This window comes from Dasypus novemcinctus, chromosome 20 (assembly GCF_030445035.2).
Source record: "Dasypus novemcinctus isolate mDasNov1 chromosome 20, mDasNov1.1.hap2, whole genome shotgun sequence".
NCBI lineage: Eukaryota > Metazoa > Chordata > Mammalia > Cingulata > Dasypodidae > Dasypus > Dasypus novemcinctus.
In genome coordinates this window covers 53492439-53507778 of record NC_080692.1, presented here as the reverse complement: position 1 = coordinate 53507778, position 15340 = coordinate 53492439, and the positions used below count along the sequence as shown (strand labels likewise).

The following is a 15340-nucleotide window of genomic DNA, read 5'->3' as shown; positions in this document are numbered from 1 at the left end:
CCCAATCTCACAGCACACCTTCAAGAGCCCAAATAAAAGAGGGTCAGCCACACTGGACAGGAATGAGGCTGCAGAACAGGCCGGCTGCCCAGCAGCGGTCTGCCTTCTCACCTTCTCATGCCCACCGTGCTTAAGGTTGATGGCTCTGGAATACACCAACCACGTTCCAAGTAAATAACCCAAGTTCCTTCTTACTAGTGTAAAGGTAGCACCTATTTTCCTCTTACCATTGTAAATAAGAATACCACGATAAAATTAAACTGTGCTCTTCATCACTTCTGAGGTACAACCAGGCACCTTGGTTAACCTCTGTCCTGTCGCGTGTGCGCGATTCAGGGGGATCGTCCAAGCTCCAGTGACCTCCCAGAGCTGGTGGCCAAACCCGAGCTCCACAGGAGCCAAGCGGAGTGGACCCGCTCCATGAAGCATGTCTGCGTTAACTGCACTTGACACCTGAGGACACCCAAGATTCCCAGGAACAGAGCGTCCACCGCTGCCTCCACAGAGGATGCATTCCGACTCAGGAGACTCAGGGCGCAGCCCGCCTCGACCACTAATCTCGGGTCAATCAAAACGGCCTTCCTTTGACTTGGTTCCTCCAACTAGGAAAAGGTAGGAACAGGCCCACCACCTCTGAGAGATCCCCAAATTCCGAATAACCATGTGGCGGCCTTCGTTGCCCTTCCTCTTCTGCACGTACCCCGGCACCACGGCCCTGCGGCCTCCCTGCCCGTGGGTCCAGCCTGCTCTGTGGCCTGCTGTCACCAGCAGGAAGTGCCAGAGCCCGGGCTGGGGGCTCTGACTGCCCTCCCTGGACGTGCCATAAGGAGGCTGGAGAGTGGCAGGCTCGGCCCGCCTCGCTGCTCCAGAGGCGATGGAGGCCGGCCGAGCCTCAGCTGCCCTCAGCCCCACCGGAGTCCCCACCAGGCCACCGGAAGAGCTGCCCAGCCCACAGGGTCATGAGAGGTCGCTGAGTACTGCTGTTCTTACTATTAAATTCTGAGATGGTTTTTTGATGCAACCCTATCTGATCCAGCAGGAGCTGAGCGGACCTCTTCTAAGTCGTAGGTGAATCTTCCATGCAACCCTCTGAGGCCAGAGCTTTTTTTTTTCCTGAGGTACCAGAGCAGGGATTGAACTTGGGACCTCTATGCCTATGCCGGAGGCCGGCACTCAGCCACTGAGCCACACTGGGTCCCCTTGAGGGCAAAGCTATTAATGACACCTAAATACACAAATAAAACACTTAGACTCCGTGAATCTAAATGGCTTGCCCAAGGTCACAGAGCAGAGCAACAAATCAAACCCAGCTCTGCCTGGTCTCAGGCACATGTTTATATCATCTACCATGCTACGATAATGTCCAAAAATTGTGAAGGATATAAGGGGGGGTGGGGTGGGGATGGGGCTCTTGAAATTCAGGCCAGATTAGCAATATTATTTTTCTGTATGAAATGGAATATTTCAGTTTTTGAAATTTCGAGAAAATAGTGCATAAAGAAAAAAAGATGAATTAAAAATGCAAATAATTTATCTGTGAATGGATATACACATGTATTGATCAATACCCAATGATTCAGACCGCATAACGCAGTACCTTTAAACAATGCAAGACACCGAGGTGCTAGCTGGTCTGCAGTTACAAAAATCAGGAACTAGTTCCTCTGACCCCTTCATCGGCTCCGTGGGCACAGGATTCACGCAGGCCTGGGTTTGGGGCCAGGCCCCCTGCTTCAGGAGCCTTTTGTTGTCTGCTCCTGGGTCCACTTAGGGCCAAACTGACGCATCAAAATGCCCACAGGTTGGGAAATGGACTTGGCCCAGTGGATGGGGCGTCCGTCTACCACATGGGAGGTCCGCAGTTCAAACCCCGGGCCTCCTTGACCCGCGTGGAGCTGGCCCATGCACAGTGCTGATGCGCGCAAGGAGTGCCCTGCCACACAGGGGTGTCCCCCGTGTAGGGGAGCCCCACATGCAAGGAGTGCACCCCATAAGGAGAGCCGCCCAGGGCAAAAGAAAGTGCAGCCTGCCCAGGAATGGTGCCGCCCACACTTCCCGTGCTGCTGATGACAACAGAAGTGGACAAAGAAACAAGACACAGCAAATAGACACAGAGAACAGACAACTGGGGGAGGGGGGAATTAAATAAATAAATCTTAAAAAAAAAAAAGTCCACGGGTGAGAGGGTCCCCTCGATGAACTATGCCCCGCCCTCTGCGGTCAGAGAAGTCCAGCCCGGGCTCTGACAGGGGGTTGTGGAAGGGTGACTCGGGCACCTGGCCTCAGGGCCGTCAGTCCAGGAGGCGCTCGGTGCTCAGGGAGCCCAGGAGGGCCCATCTGACCTATGCGCACCTGGCTCCCAGCCCACAATGCTTTTAAAGGAAGAGGCTTCAGAACACACACCCACACACGCCCAGAACAGCACAGGGCGCCGACACCTGCACCAGACAAACGGCTCAGCGGCGTCTGCTCAAAGTCCTCTCCCGGGTTTCCAGTGCCTGGGGTTCCCCCACCACCCAGTTTCATTAACAGGCTCCAGCCCCGAGGAAACTGCCACCGGTTCTCGTGGCAGCATATACATTTGCTCAGAGAGGAGACAAGTTCTAAGGTTTACTTTAACTTTTCTACTGCCAGGTCCCTTGAACTATTAATATAGGAAATATTTTTAAAAAGCAATCAATATTAATAGCCTAGAAATAGTAGCAGGAGAATATTTCATGAGAAGACACACAAAAATGTGTTCCAGTTCATGTTTTAATACGAATCAAAGAGTTTTGGTGCCACTGATGTTCTCCAATTATCTTCATTAAAATGATTTCTGTTCTAAAAGTTATGTTGTATTTTAGTCTTCTAGGAACTTCCTATTTTGCATGTTAGAATTATTGATAATGGAATTTATAAATGGGTAGAGAAAATAAAGATTACTCTGAGGAAGCCCTAGCTATAGATTTGAAAATAAAAGATTAGTGCTTCAAGGTTATGGTGTATAAATCAGACACAAACAGAAGTTTGAAACAAAAGACATTTCTGCATTCTTACTGCGGCCTGAGCAGCAGGACTTGGAGTTCCATAATCCGGTTATCTCCACTTCAGCATTCCTGTGGTTTGCTTTTTTTTTTTTTTTTAATTAAGTTTCTGTTGGCTAATGAACAACAAAAGAAAAGGTGGAAGTTTTCAAAGGGAGCCTAAATCCCGGGGAGGAGCAGGTGGTGGAGCAGCTGCGAACTGTGGTGGTGGCCTGACTTGCCTGCTTGGCCGCCTGGGACCCAGAGGGCTGGCTCAGCCAGCGCTCCCCAGGACTAGAGCATGCCCGGTCCTGCCCGCTGGGGATGGCAGCAGATCGAGCTGCCCCGGGGGCCAAGGCCAGAGGGCGCAGCCTTCCTCACCCTGCAATTAGCCGTGGCTGCTGCAAGGGGATTCCTGCCCGACCACCGAATTCTGTAGGTATTCAAAACTTTTAAAACTTATCTTTAGCTTGCTTTTTTATCTACAAGGAACGTGACACAGCTAGTCAGAATACTCAGACTATACAATGATAGCCATGTGACTTTTTAAAAGATAAAAAGTTACCCCAAAAGTTTGAGTCCTTAAATAAACTAACAGTGGAGCACTCACAGCATTCCTGCACCGTGCTAAGTGCGTTTATCACGAATTGTGCGTTAATTCATCCAGTTTTTATCTACTGTCTATACATGCACTATTGTGGGTCCCAAGGACAGCAGGAAGCAAAAGTCCCTGCTTTCCTGGCACTTTATATTCAATAAGTAAAACACAGATAAGTGCTGTGGAGACAAATTAAGCAGAGAGGGTGTGATGAGCGAGTGGGTGCAGTGCAGGGCCCCACTTACACGGCGAGCGGACAGCAGCAGACGGGACGGGGTGAGGGAGTCCAGGGTGGACCTCTGGGGACGTTTGTCAGCAATCACCAAACAATTACTGATGGAGCATTTCTTCTGTACCAAGTGTTGTCTAGTCCTCACAACCCCACTGTGAGCTAGACACCTTTTTAAAAGATTAATTTATTTATCCCCCCCACTCCTGTTGTTTTTAACTTGCTGTGTCTGTTTATCTTCCTTGTTTCTTTAGGAGGCACCAGAACCAAACCCAGGACCTCTGATGTGGGAGGGAGGGGCCTACTCGCTTGAACCCCCTCTGCTCCCTGCTTTGTGCATCTCCTTATGTTTTGTCTTCTTGTTGCATCAGCCTGCCTGTCACACCAGCTCGCCATCTTCTTTAGGAGGCACCAAGAACTGAGACCTCCCATGTGGTAGGCAGGAGCCCTACCACCTGAGCCACATCCCTTCCCTGTGCTAGGTACTTTTATTGCTCCCATTTTAAAGGTAAGAAAACTTAAAAATGTAAAGAAACTTGCTTACAGCCTCACCATTTACAAAGGATAGGCTATGGTTTGAACCCAGATCTACCCGTGCATTTAATCATCCTGCCAGATCCCGTCCACCCAATAACAACGTTTCCATACGCTCAGTATCTGCACACACTTAAGAAGGGAAGCCCCGGCAGACCCTGCAGTCGTCTTTCAAAGATGGGGCTCAGGCAGCCGGGCGCCCACCTCCACGCAGGAGGTCCAGCTGTTCCCAGCGCCTCCTGAAGAAGAAGAGCGGAAGAGAGCCCCGGGGGCAGGGGAAGGAGGCGGGCAGGGCCCAGCCTGCCCGAGGTCTCTATCAGCCCCTCCATCCCTCAGGCCGCCCTCTTTTCAACTAAATCTCAGCGTCAGGGTCGGATGTTTATTCCTTGCCTCGAATTGAGCTTTCAAAGGTGGCTCTTTACCCAGAGCCCCACGTGGCCCCCAGGAAGCACCACCGGGCCCGTGGCCTGCTGTCCTGGCCTCCAGCCCTGGGGAGCTCGTGGGAAGAGCGGCCAGCACCTGTGCTCAGGGCCGAGGGTGAGGTCCGGGGCCCGGGCAGCGGTGCGCCTCGGCGCTCCAGGCCTGCGTGGAGCTGCGCAGCAGCTGAGTGACAGGGAAAGTCCACGCACAGGCCCAAGCAACCAGGCGCGCTGCTCACTTGCCACCGGGCAAGGCTGTTTCTCAAGGCGCGGAGGGTCAGGACGGGGTCTCGACCCGGAGGCCGAGGGCCCTCCACCAGCTCGCCCTCCCGCCTGAGTCTCACTGCGTGGGCAGCACCAGCACACGGCCAGGGTCCACGCCCAGAGGCTGCGCACACGGCGGGAAGCCTCCGTCGGAGCGCCTCGACGGGACCGGCGGGCGTGCGCCCACGCGCGGGCGAGGACGGCTCCCGGGAGGCAGCGGCCCTCGGCGTCTGTGGAGCGAGCCCCAGGCTCGAGGCTGTGCCGGGGCCGCTTCCAGACCTTTCTCCACCCACTGGTCCTGGAAACGCCCGGCACTGCCCTTTCCGCCTGGCGAGCCGGGCCTCCTAGCGCGCACCGCGAGCTCCCGTGGTTCCCGCCCACCGCCGGCTGCGCCCTCGTCCGGCCGCCGACCCCCAAACACCGGCGCCTCCCGGGCGGGGCGGTCGGCGGACGGGCGCTCCGCGGCCCCAAAGGCGGGAGACCCCTGGCGACGGCGCCTCGCCCCCGCGGCCCCGCTCGCCAGGTGTCCGCGCGCGCCCGGCCCTGCGCGCGCCCCCCGCCCGAGCGCGCGCCCCTGGCCCTTGTGCGCGCCCCGGCTTGAGCGCGAGCCCCAGGCGTAAGTGCGCGCCCCCGGCCGCAGCCCCACCTTCTCCCCGCGCAGGGGGCGCGGCCCGGACGCGGGACTCCCCGCGGGGCCCCTCGGCGGGGCGGGCCGGGGGCGGGGCCGGGCGTGTCCAGGGCCCGCGCTCCCAGCCCCGCCGCCCCGGCTCCGCGGCCCCGGCTCCCGCCGCAGAGCTGAGCGGTCGCGCCCGGCCCCATGGCCGCCGCCGAGTCCGCGGCCGAGTGCGGCTACATCCGGACCGTCCTGGGCCAGCAGATCCTGGGCCAGCTGGACAGCTCCAGCCTGGCTCTGCCGTCCGAGGCCCGGCTGAAGCTCGCGGGCAGCAGCGGCCCCCGCGGCCAGGCGGCCCGGACCCTGCGGATCCGCGAGCAGGTGCAGCAGAGCCTCGCCCGGAAAGCCCGCAGCCCCGTGGGCAACGGTGAGCGGACCCTGCGCCCCCACCCTCGGGCCCTGCGTCCTGACCCTCGCCTCTGTACCCCCACCCTCGGGCCCTGCGCTCCCTGCGCCCCCACCCTCTCCCCTGCACCCTCTGAGTCCCTGCACCCCCACCCTGGCCCCTGTGCCCCCACCCTTGGCCCCTGCGCCCCCATCCTCAGTCCCTGCGCCCCCGCCCTCGCCTCCCACCCTTGCCCCCGCCCTGTCGCGTCGTCCATGAGAACCTGGTGCCCCCCCACCTGTGGCTCGCGCTCCTTCGTGGGACCCCTCGACCCCAAGTCTACCCACTCCGCGGGGAGTTATTTTCCGCAGAGCCTTGCTCGCCGGTGCGTTTTAACGCGCGTGGGAACGTGCGCCCAGGGTGTCCGCGGTGCCTTTGCCTGCCTTGACCTGCGCGCGCCCCCAGCCCCTGCTGGTACAGGGCATCTAACCCGGAGGCCCACCGGGTCGAGGAACACCTGGAAACGAGCTTCTCTGACACTCGCCCACCCCCGTAAATATCCCGAATTTTTTTAAAAAGTAAAAAGGCAAAAGAAAACGTGAAAGCTCAGGAGAAGACTGGCGCTCCTGCAACTGTAAATTGGGGCTGCGCTGCCTGGCCCAGGCACTTCGGGGCTCTCCACCTCTTACGGGGAAACGGGTAATCCAGAATGAACGTACCTGAGGCTTGAGGCCCGGAGCGCGGGCGGAGCAGGCAGGGCTGGGCCCTCCAAAATTCAACCCTCGGGTGAAGGGGATTTAAAAACTTGTTTTACTGCTTGGTAAGGGAAGCAGGAGACTGCTTGACGAGCCCTTTGAGAAAGTTGAGCAGACTATGTGTCATTTCCTCCTCTAGGAAAGGGGATGGGAGTGACACTGTAGCTCCTACTTTAGTTGTTTAGCACATTCTTATTATGAAAGCACTAGAGGAAAGAAATTGAACAGTTAACAAGGTTGGGAAATGCTTTTGTTTCCTGTGATGTTGTTTCACTTGGACAGCGAAGAGAGCAGAACCCAGCCCCGGAAGAAAAGTGCTGGCGGCCAAACCACGCGTAGACGGCAGGCTGGGGCTGAGCCGTTTGCAGCTGGTGTGAGAGAATCCTTAGGGAGCAGTATGTACCTATTTGAAGGTTTGAGAAAAACAAAAAAGATGTTTAATGATAATAGCAAACATTACTGACTACCTACTATGTGCCAAGAATTGAGCTCTGTGTTTTGCATTCATTTTATTTAAGTTTTCAAAAAAACTGTGGGTATTTTTATCACCAGTTTACAGATGATGAAATTAAGCACTAAAGTAACACTCAAAATTCCCACAGATAGCATGTGGCACAGTTGGTGTTTAAATGCGTAAAACCTGATTTTTTAAGCATTCATGACTTATATAGCTAAAATTTTTATTAATATATTTAAGGTAAGATTGAGCGGTTACTCTGCCAAAGTTATTTAATTATTTGCACTTCCGGTAGCTTTGACCCTGAAGAATGACCTTTTAAAATTGGGTTTGCCTCTTCCTTAATGGTTGCTTTATTTTTGTTTGATAATAATAATAGTCTTCACTGACGGAGTTCCGCTCTGCTCTCCCCTCTGTCCCGGGCCTTCCCCATCCCATGTTCCCTGCCTTTATTTTCCTCAACAGCACCTGCGCCGTCGGCCCTTGTGCCCCTCTGCCTCCAGGAGGTTTTATTATATCCTTGATTCCACTGTGTGAGATGGCTGTGGGATCCACCTCGCGGCATGAGAACCCGCGGCACACGTTCCCCGGTGGCCAGCGAGGGCCCCAGGCCGGCTCGGGCCTGTCTTCCCGCTGGAAGGCCTCCCCGGCCAGGCCACTGCCTCCGGGCCGCCCAGCAGGTCAGGGGCGCGGGGAGCTCCGCGCTGACCTGTTCTCCGCGGGGCTCTGGGCGCGCGTGGCATTGCAGTCCTAGGAAGGAAGGCTCCCTTTTCAGTCCGCGTGGAAGTGGTCGGGAGCTTGGAAGTGGTCGGGAGCTTGGAAGGGAGCCTGGAGGAAAGCCTCCTGCCTGTTCAAAGTTCACGAACGCTCCTGAGGAGCAAAGTTCACTCACATGCTTCAATCACAGCCCCCCCCCCCCCCCAGGCGCGTCCAGGTGGAGCTGAGGAAGCAGGCGGCGCGCACTGAAGCCGGAGAGCCGCCTCGGAACTCGGGCTGTGGCTCTGTTGAATACTTCTTTGAAGGCCCTGGGCCGGGTGGTTGTGAGGGGTGTTTGCCCTTTTTGCGTCGCTCTTGTCTCTGAAGTTGAAACAGACAAGCGGTTGTTGAAACAGTGCGGGTCTGGAAGGCTCCTCAGTCAACACAGTCTGGGAAGAAGTGAGGCTGGGCCTGTCCAGGGCAGGAGGATTCTGCTGGAGACAGAAGGTGGGCTAGACCAGGCTGACTGGTTGAGTACCCTGCAGGGGTCTTTAACCCATCAGCCTCCTGTAGCACCTCGTGTAGACAGGGGATTTTCACCGTAAACCCGCGGTGACTCGCTGGGGCCCAGCGATGTGGAGTTGTCTGAAGCTCTCCAGTTAGGGGCAGTCAGAGGTACATAGCAGCGTGTGAAATGAGTCTGGAGTGTAGGGTTTTTTTAAAATCCATTTATAGATGACACAGAGAAGACATTTAAGAATTGCCAGTATTAGATAAGGGAGAAATTGTGTTCATACCCTATTTATTACACCTCTTGAAAGAAGTATTACTTACTATATTATTAAATATATATTAATATATAAACTATATTATTATAGTTTCCCCATGGCCTGGGAAAGTTGGAAGAAAGTAATACCCAAAACTATTATGTAGTACTTATAAAATACAATGAGCAATATCCTAATGCAGTTTACAGTTTCTTGGGAAACCCACCATAAAAGCTGAAGCATGCTGTTCAGTGGCATCCCTGGCCAAGCAGCTCTGAATACCTGCAAACAGGACCTTCCACAGAAAGAACTGAAATTTAGCTAAAGGTAGCAAAAAAGGTGATTATATGTGCTACTGGAAAAAAAATTAGACTTTCAATTGCTATTTGAATTCTTTGTTTGCCTAAAAGATATTCCAGGAATCTGAAGCTATTCTGGGATGAGGTGACTAGTCATTCAGAAAGTAGGAGTGACGAGGAGAGTGCTGCCCTGAGCGGAGGTGTCGGCGTGGCTGATTTCCTGCCCCGCACGCTGCCTCATAGCCCGTGCAGTCTAGCACACTGCAGTACGCACAAAGAAGTGCTTTTTAAAAATATATATTTTCGTTACAGAAGTTGTGAACTTGCAAAACAATCACGCACATGTGTAGAATTCCCATACAACACCCCTTCACTGGCACCATTGGGGATTTACAGATTATGCGAGAATACCAGACTCTTACACTAACCATGGTCCACAGCGTACATTTGCATATTTTTTCCATACATCTCTATTATTAACACAGTATATCTTTGGCATTGATACAAGAATATTATCGTATTGCTGTTAATGATAGTACATAGGTTCCATGAATTGTATTTTTTGTAAACGTGCGTGTCTTCTTAAAGAAATCCTTCTGATAATAATCAGTCAAAGGAAATAGAATGTTAGCAAGATGATAATTATAAAAAATAAACTCCACACACCTTTCTTTTATTGGGGAGGGGTTGTAAAAGTGAGGGTGTGGTAGGGATATTTCAAAATCTGTGAAACTGTATGAAACCACAAAGATGGAGGGTAGCAATGTTTGATGATAAAAGTACATTGTTCTGTGTACTCCCGATAAGATGCCGGAAATCGGAAATCGCCTTCCAGGGAAGGCTTCTGTAGGCTTTTTAACGACTCCATTGATCGAGAGGCTCCAGTCATGGAAGAAAGGATGGCTCACTTGAATTAGATATTCTAGAACTCTCTTGCTTCCATTGCCCATTCTTGTAAAGTTGCTTTGGAATTCAGCTTTAAAGATTTTTTTCTTCTATATGAAAATAAGATATACTTATTAACATTATATTCAGATATACTTTAAACTTAAATTATATCAAGTTAATTGAATTTTTATCTGATCAATAGAAGTTATTAAAGATCTTTGCATTTTTTTCTTCTCTGAGGAAACAAGCATATTGGCAATGTAGTATTTATTATGTTAATGAAGTATAACAACAAAGATTTTGCTAAAACCTCTAGAATTTCCAAATCAGACTTGAATAATGTGGCCTATAATAGATCATTTGTTCCATCTCAGATGATATTAAAGAATTTTAAATTATGCAGTTCAGAGGTATATGTTGGGTTCCAGCTGTTTTGCCCATGTACAGAAAGTTTTGAAGACATAACTACCAAATCCTTCCCAGGGAAGTAAACAGTAAAAGGCAGAGATATACAGAGGAGTAGACAATAAATAAGGGGGAATTTTATTTTTTCTATTAGAGCAAGTCATCTTGCTCCCCTGACTTACCAGAATAAGAACAATATACAGAATTTCAGGTCCTGTTGTATTAGACATGTTTTTTTAAATATCCATTGGGTATCTTTTGAGTAATGCCATTAATGGTGCTTAGATATTGGGCATAAAAAAGTGGTAATTTTATAAATAAAGTGCAGAAAGAAGAGCTTGGAAGCCTACTACATAGAGTAGATTCACATGCGTATTTGAACAAAGACCTATGGACACTTGTAAACATAGCTCCACCACTAAAAAAGCCCATGTCTTTTCATTCTTGAAATATAATCAGCTTTAGGCCAAAACGACCATAACCAAATTTCTAAAATTCCTTGATTTCTGGGATTTCTAGAGAAAATGTTACTCGTTAGAAATGTATCTTATTTCCACTGAATCTTAAATGTATTCTTACATCCTTGGAAAAGGGAGGGTCACATCAGGATCATTGCATCTTGATTCACTTTTTTCTTTGAAGGAAGAAGACAAATGGGAACTTTTCTTGACAATATGAACTTCTTACAGATCATCAAAATAGTACAGATATATACCAAGCCATACAGATAAAACAGTAACAGTAAATATATACCACTTTGGGCTCCAGGTGGCCTCAGAGTGGACACTGGCCTGAAGGGCAAATGCAGGTTGAATTTGTGTAACTAGGATATTCTGATGTGTGTGGACGAATGACTAATCCACAGTTAAGGTGCTGGAAGCGGTGGTGGAAGGCAGTGATTCCTGATTTCAGAAGCTGAAACTATTGGGAAGCTAAGAAGTGCTGTTTGGGGCTGGCTCCAGCCCTCTCCCCACACAGCTGTCTGAGCAAACTTTGTAAAATCTCATCCTTTCCCAACTTAAATTCCTTGGGTTTCTTACTGTTATCTGAGGATTAGATCCTCATTCACCCTGGCATTCCAGCTTAGTGGCCTGCAGCTTCTCAAACGTCCTGCCTGTCACCATCCCCCAAACTCTGGACAGAGCAGCCGCTTATCTCGCCTGTATCCCTCCCCCCTCTGTCCTCCCTCCCTTCGCTTTGCCTGGTTAACTCTTCCCTCCCTTCAACACTCAGTTCTGTCGTATCCTCCTTCGGAAAGCTGCCGGCAACCCTCTCCTCCACCTCGGGTAGAGGGAGTGCTTGAGTGCAAGGAAAAGAATTTGACAGCTAAGAGCCAAAGATGATGCTGCAGCAGGGGGGCCATGACACTGCAGGCTTTGGGAGGGTCTTTTAGGCCAGGGGGTCAGTTGGGAAGGAAGAAGCTGCTGTGGCAAGTGAGGCAGTGAAGTAAAATGATCAAGCGTCATGTAAAGAAAACTTGTAGTGAAGTTCTCAGAGCAAAAAATATTTATTTGTGAGTTTATAAACTCACTGTTTTGATCATTAGTTGCATCAATGTGGTAATTGTCACTGCAGTTCTAAAGTCTTACAAGTAAATCATTATGGTGTATCTCAGTGAGTAAGTTGGCAGGAATGCTAAAGCAAGGAGGCAAGTCACAGAAATTTGCAGATTTAGAACCCAGTATGTAACTACTTATTCTTTTGCCATTGCACTAGTTACCAGTTTAGAAACACAGTAACTACTCAAACAAAATATATAGTGAAGACACCTAACGTGCCCTTTTTTAAAAAGCTTTTTTCTCTCCCCCTCACCACCCGCCCTGCTGTTTTTGCTGTCTGTGTCCATTCACTATGTCATCTTCTATATCTATTTATCTTTTTGTCTTCTCTTTTCGTCTTTCTTCTCTAGGATTCACCAGGATTCGATCCTGGGGACCTCCGATACGGCGAGAGGTTCCCTGTCAATTGTGCCACCTCAGTTCCTGGTCTCTGCTGAGCTTCACCTTGACTCTTCCCTTTGTCTCTCTTTTTGTTGAGTCATCATCTTGCTGCATGACTCACTTGCACAGGCACTGGCTCACAACATGGACACTCAGCTTGCCACGTGGGCACTGACTTGCTGCACAGGCACTGGCTTACCATGAGGGCACTCGGCTCACCGTGTGGGCATTCAGTTCACCACATGGGCACTTGGCTCGCCATGGGAGCCCTCACGTGGGCACTTGGCTCACCGCATGGGCACTCAGCTCACTGCGCGGGCACTGGCTCACCGCACGGGCACTGGCTCACTGTGGGCACTGGCTTGCCATGTGGACACCCATGCAGGCACTCAGCTCGCCACGTGGGCACTTGGCTCACCATGCAGACACTGGCTCGCCATGCAGGCATGCTTTCTCTTTTACACCAGGAGGGCCCAGGGATTGAACCCAGGTCCTCCCATATGGTAGGCGGAGGCCCTATCACTTGAGCCACATGCCTTTTTATGTGGCATGTTTTTGTGGTTATCTAGAGCAATTATTTGAAGGTTATCCCTCAAAATACCATAAACTGGTATATCAAAGGACAGTTCTCAAACTTTTTTTTGATTTTTAGATTCTCCTCCTGTCCCCCAGATATCACCCTGGTCTGTTTTGGCTCATTGTTTATCTGCTCATTGTTGTTTCTTTACGAGGCACTGGAACCAAACCCAGGACCTCCCATGTGGGACGCAAGTGCCCAACTGCTTGAGCCACATCTGCTCCCTGCTTGTTTTTTTGTTTGTTTTTATTCACTGTCTGCTCATTGTCTTGTTCATTGTTTTTTTTTCTCTCCTTCCCCAGCCTGCTGTTTTGCTGTGTCCATTCACTGTGTGATCTTCTGTGTCTGTTTCTCTCTTTGTCTTCTCTTCTCTTCTCGTTTTCTCTTCTAGGATTCACCAGGATTCGATCCTGGGGACCTCTGATGTGGAGAGAAGTTCCCTGTCACTTGTGCCACCCCAGTTCCTGGTTTCTATTGCATCTCACCTTGATTTTCCCCTTCATCTCTCTTTTGTTGTGTCACCATCTTGCTGGGTTGCTTGCCACGCAGGCACTGGCTCGCTCTGCAGGCACACCTTTACCAGGTGGCCCCAGGGACTGAACCTGGGTCCTCCCATATAGTAGACAGAAGCCCAATCACTTGAGGCGCATCTGCTTCCTCTCATTGTTTTTCACTTGTTTTTGCTCACTGTCTGCTCATTATTTTTGCTCAATGTCTGCTTGTTGTTTGTGTGTCTTCTTTAGGAGGCACCAGGAACCAAACCCAGGACCTCCCGTGTGGGAGGCAGGCACCCAGTTTCTTGAGCCACATCTGCTCCCTGCTCATTTTTTGTTTGTTTTGTTCACTGTCGTCTGCTCATTCTTTTTGCTCAATGTCTGCTCGTTGTTTGTGTCCTCTTTAAGGGGGCACAGGAACTGAACCTGGGACCTCCCCTGTGGCGCTTCACAGCTTGAGCCACGTCCATTCCCTCTCACACTTCTTAAGGGGCTCCTGAAAAATGAAGCCTGCTGCTGGTTGGTCTGCGGTGTGTTTGACAGTGGCCACTGGCCTGCCGCCCACGGGCGCATGGAGCCGCGGCCTGTTCTCCCAGGAGAGCTGGTCGTAGCCTCCCATTCTCGAGTTTATAAGGCCTCATAGCCACATACCCTTGCCTGCCTGGTATTTGTCATGGTTGACTGTGTGTGCTCTTTTAACGAGTCACAACAAACAGCACTGCACAACTTTATAATTCAATTTTCAAAGACACAAAACATTAGACTTTGATCTGCATTTAAAAAAGTCCTTCATCGTAGTTCTCGAAACCAACAAATTCTACTCATTTCCTAACCTGAACAAGTACTTACAGGGTTGTAGGCAAGGTATAAAATTGTGGGTTCCATAAATATCTTGTCAATTTCTTGGAGAGTCAGAATAGAAGATAATAAAAGAAGTATTCTGCCTTGTGTTACACACAGAGAGACCCTTCACCAGTTCAGGGGCACTGATGGACGGCTCTTATGGATTCTCACATTTCATGGTTACTTTTTTTTTAGAGAAGTTGTAGGTTTACAGAAAAATCATGTATAAAACACTGAGTTCCCATACACCACCCTATCATGTGATGTATCCTATTTTTTTAAATTTTTATTCTAGTGGCATATATACAACCTGAAATTTCCCCTTTTAACCTCATTCTGTATAATGTGTTGTAAATTATGTTCACAATATTGTGCTACCGTCATCACCATCTATTACTAAAACTTTTGCCCTCATGGTTACTTTTAAGCACTTAAGTTTATTATCAAAAGACCCCAAGGAGCCACTTAAGTGTGAATTGTTACACATTTCTTCTAGTAAGTTCCTCCAAGCCTGCCTCCCTGAAACCACACCCCCGGTTTTACCCCAATGGAGGAAGTCAAGTCTGAATCTCCTGGAGCTCTGCAGGGACGCAGCTGCTGTCAGCCCCAGCTTGCTGTGGGAAGACCACGGAGAAGGCTGATCCCTTCAGAGGGTCAGGGGCCTTCCGGAAAAGCCTGCTCTGGGCCCGCAGTGGACAGACAGCCGCCTGTCAGCACAACGAAGGGAAGCACTGAAACGCCTCATCTCCAGGCGTGGCTTTAACTGTGCCAGATTTTGTGGGAAACTCTTCTCACCTTCCTCCCCAGGAGCTCTCCCTTTAGAACTCATTGTGACCCAAACCACTTCTGAGCCGCCTTCACAGAATGCCGGAAGCTTGAAAGAAACGCTGCCCTCGAGTGGGCGACGCTCTCCTCTCCGATAGAAGCGGGTACGCGAAGGCTGTTTCTTGAGCAGTTCCCTGCCACCTACGCACCATGTATTGGAAGAGGAGCTGTATTTGTTTTTTAAAAAATATTTACCTTTAGATCAGAGGTTCTTAACCTTTTTTGTTCCACGGACCCCTTACTAAATCCACACTATACTGTGTGCTATTTAATAAATAAGTCACACCGGCACCAACTTGTCCCCACAAGAATAATGTGGTTTTTTTTAAAATTTAAATTAAAGCTTA

General features: G+C 50.4%; 1 protein-coding gene and 1 long non-coding RNA gene across 5 annotated transcripts in view; one reads left to right on the top strand and one right to left on the bottom strand.

Moving 5' to 3' along the window:
• Positions 1 to 5775: 5775 nt before the first annotated feature.
• The window catches only part of PKP2 (plakophilin 2), an 84710-nt gene continuing 75145 nt past the window's right edge, over positions 5776 to 15340 (top strand). For 2 of the 3 annotated variants that reach the window (XM_058283042.1, XM_058283041.1), the window contains exon 1: positions 5776 to 6089. In XM_058283042.1, the coding sequence (XP_058139025.1) occupies positions 5867 to 6089 (223 nt within the window). In that variant the 5' untranslated portion in view covers positions 5776 to 5866. The remainder of the gene's footprint in view (positions 6090 to 15340) is intronic. The other variant, XM_058283043.2, reaches the window with a different exon arrangement.
• LOC131274827 (uncharacterized) lies at positions 6975 to 8098 on the bottom strand. 2 transcript variants are annotated; one of them, XR_011646693.1, is made up of 2 exons: positions 7969 to 8098; positions 6975 to 7205 (listed from the first exon to the last, which is right to left on the bottom strand). It is a non-coding gene; the product is annotated as an uncharacterized lncRNA (long non-coding RNA). The 2 variants fall into 2 exon arrangements; XR_009182141.2 differs by lacking the exon at positions 7969 to 8098 and adding an exon at positions 7728 to 7861.